The 3,509-nt window shown below is 40.4% G+C and overlaps 1 protein-coding gene across 1 annotated transcript; it reads left to right on the forward strand.

Moving 5' to 3' along the window:
* The first annotated feature begins 847 nt into the window (after positions 1-847).
* Positions 848-2,257, forward strand: LOC147538143 (uncharacterized). Its single transcript, XM_086643965.1, has one exon. It carries the CDS (start codon positions 884-886, stop codon positions 2,060-2,062), a length of 1,179 nt encoding a protein of 392 aa, XP_086500091.1. The 5' UTR covers positions 848-883; the 3' UTR covers positions 2,063-2,257.
* The last annotated feature ends 1,252 nt before the right edge of the window (positions 2,258-3,509 follow it).

The following is a 3,509-nucleotide window of genomic DNA, read 5'->3' on the forward strand; positions in this document are numbered from 1 at the left end:
TAACAAAACTTTTAGCGGGTGCCTCCCAAATTTTCATCTTTACCCACAGTCTCCCTCAAATTTACGTTTGAGAGAGGCATTTACAACAATAGGTTCCCCTTCACAATACCCCAACAGAAAGTAACTCTGCAACTTGTGTCATGCATGAACCGAGTGTCCGAGTGACCAGGGACGGAACTAGGAGTAGTAGTCAAGGGGGGCCGAACAAAAAAAAAAAGTGAAAAATCCAAGTCTATGTGCTCAAACCCAGGTCTCTCACGTCCAAAACTCGGACCTCTACCATCTCACCCACGCTAAATATATGTTATATGTATGACTCGAACTTTATTTATGCGATAAATCAGAAAGCAATCAGCATTTCTAAAACAATTTACGGCAAGTCAAGGGGGGCCATGGCCCCCTTTGGCCTGCATGTAGATCCGTCCCTGCGAGTGACATATACTTTTTGTCGTTGCAAGAACCGAGTGAGATCATGAGTGTCGGCATACGGCAACGGGTATGAGACGCCAAAACTCAAAAAAGCATTTGACGTTTGAGCCGTGGTGACTGCTACTTCAAAATCTCCACACGTCTCCTAATAGTATCAGACTTATCAGATGCGACTTGGCTTATCCCCTCCTTTATGTACAGCCAACTTACACATACAAGCGTGTCACCATCTCTATTGACACTTCATTTACCCTCTTTTCCTCACATGGTACACGTGTCTTATCATGTATCCTCCTATGTGGCACTGGTACATATTCCAATCTCCTTACTTGAGTAGGTTATATAAACCCATATGCATACCTTGACTTTTCTCATCAGATCATTTCACCATCCAGACAGAGAGAGCTTAGTTTTTTAGATTTTGGTTTAACAAGTTTAGGTAAAATCTTTGAAAATGTCTCGTTTTAGAAATGTACCTGGTGACCGAGTTGAGACTGACGAATTTGGTAATTCAATTCAAGGTGGGGTACCTGGAACCACTGGCGCTTATGAAACTAAGATTGACTCGGGTTACGGCACTCATTCTGGAACTACTGGCGCTTACGATACTAAAATTGACACCGGTTATGGTACTCATACTGGTACAACGGGCGCATACGATACCACTACGGGGTCAGGTCACGACACCCATGGTAGTACGACCGCCACCCATGGTGGCACAACCGACATTCACACGGGTTATGGTACTCATACTAGTACAATAGGCGCTTATGATACCACAGGGTCAGGTCACGACATCCATGGTAGTACGACCACCACCCATGGGGGCACAACTGGCATTCACAGCGGAATAATCTCTTCACGCAAAGACGTTCATGGTGTCCCTACAGGCATTCACGGGGGTACAACAGGCATTCCTAGTAGTACACTAGGCACCCGTGGCGGAGTTACTGGAACGTATGGTGGGACAACCCACATTCATAGTGGTACTACAAGCCTTCATAGTGGCACAACAGGAGCTAGTGATATAAAGACAATTACACATAGTGGAACAACAGGAGCTAGTGATATAAAGACCATTCCACATAGTGGAACAACAGGAGCCAGGGATATAAAGACCATTACACATAGTGGCACAACAGGAGCTAGTGATGTAAAGACCATTAAACATAGCGACACAACTCCTACCCATGGTGACACGACAAACACAGATCGCGATGCCCATCGTAGAACAACTGAAACACATGGTAGCACAACTGGCGTTCCTGGTGGTGTGACAGGTGTTCACGGTGAAACAACTGGCGCCCATGCTGACACAACCAACATGGCTTATGAGACTCTTGGTGGCGTAACCAACATCGGTGGTTATGGTGGCACTGGCAGTACTACTGACTCAGGCCACGACGTTCATAGTGGCACCACTGGCTCAGGTCATGGCACCCATAGTGGTACAACTGCAATTCGCGGTGGTGATGTGACTGAGACTGGAATGCACAGCGGAGGTGGCACTACTGCTGCTGGATATGGAGACCAGCAAACAGGGCATCACATGGAGCAGGCAAGTCGAGAGCATCCTGAAGAGAAGAAGGGCATAATGGAGAAGATCAAAGAGAAGCTGCCCGGACTTCACTAGATACTCTCCCCTCATCTTTGCATGCATATGCTGATATGCATCGCGTCAGTAGAAGTGTAGAACTAAAATGTTACGTTAAGATGTTTTGAGTGTGTTACTTTAATTTATGTGTTGATTTTGTAATATATCAGTATGGTGTATCGGTGTCTCAGTACGTATACACTTACGGATACTGGATCGTAAGTGTCTCAGTACCTATACACTTATGAATACTTGATCGTATATGCCTTTATAGAGTGTCCAGACAGATCTGTTATACATCAGTATGAAACTATATAAGTAAATACGGAAGTCACTGTTTTTGTGTATGTGTTTTTTTTCCTTATACATATATACATATATACATATATACATATATACATATATACATATATACATATATACATATATACATATATACATATATACATATATATATATATATATTTCGAATTCGAAGTTTGGGCTGTCCACAGTTTTCTTTCAAAAATTTCAGGTTGTGAAAATGAGATTAATATCTACCATCGGATCATAAAGACATCAACCACATGTACTGTCAGTTGACTTTTCATAATGTTATTTATATATCTTTCAAATATATTATTCTCTACTGTATTTATGGAAGATATATTGCAACATTGGAAATCATCTTAATTAGTCTTCTTACTTAATAGAGTGACAGTGAGACTCTATACATATTTTGGTTGTAATCAACAATGATTATTGAATAAGTATTATCTCTTCTCTCATTCTATCATGATATCTAGAGCGTAAAAACTCCAACGAATATGGAATTAGATCCTAGTGAGTTTCCCTGAAGCCGGCGGTTGTAGCCAATATCAATGACTACCGTCCGCTGGAGTATTGTCTATTAGGTTTTTTTTTTACTGAGTTCTAAATTTGTGTTTTTTGCCATCATTTAGTTATAAAAAAAATAATAAACTTCATGATTTTGAGTTGTTCCTACGTGTCCATAGTAGAAGAATGTTTAAGATCTAAAAGGAGACAAAGAGAGAACGAGTTTTGGATGTCCTGCATTACGAAATTACTCCCTCCTTGCAAGTGTCAACAATTTGATCTCATCTGTCGACAAAGTTCATCAAGATTTCTCAACATCAAAACTGATTACTCCGTACTACCTTAACTTTTCCTTTCTTAAATCTCTCACTCTCTACTTTACCTTCCTACTCTCTAGAAGATGCATGAATTCAATTTTCAAAGACTGGTCTTAATCGAGGTAAAATGATTCAAATTCTTCCGAACTTCTTTTCTCTTCAATCTCAGTACACTAATTGGCTTCTTTTCTACAGTTTCAGTTTTCTTGGATTTTTATATTCTCCTTTTTATTAATCCATATAACTCTATCTCTCTCATGGGATTTTCAACGACCTCACTGCTTTATAGTTGAAATTCTCTTTCTCTCTTGTTTTCTCAGAAAAAAAGTGAATTTGGCTAAGATTTTCTGAAC

The sequence above is a fragment of the Eschscholzia californica genome, unplaced genomic scaffold, assembly GCF_041429995.1.
Source record: "Eschscholzia californica isolate CP2 unplaced genomic scaffold, dmEscCali1.0.p SCAF_5, whole genome shotgun sequence".
In the NCBI taxonomy this organism is placed as follows: Eukaryota; Viridiplantae; Streptophyta; class Magnoliopsida; order Ranunculales; family Papaveraceae; genus Eschscholzia; species Eschscholzia californica.

Coding starts and splice junctions, on each gene's coding strand:
- LOC147538143 (XM_086643965.1), top strand. CDS start 884: ATGTCTCGTTTTAGAAATGTACCTGGTGACCGAGTTGAGACTGACGAA.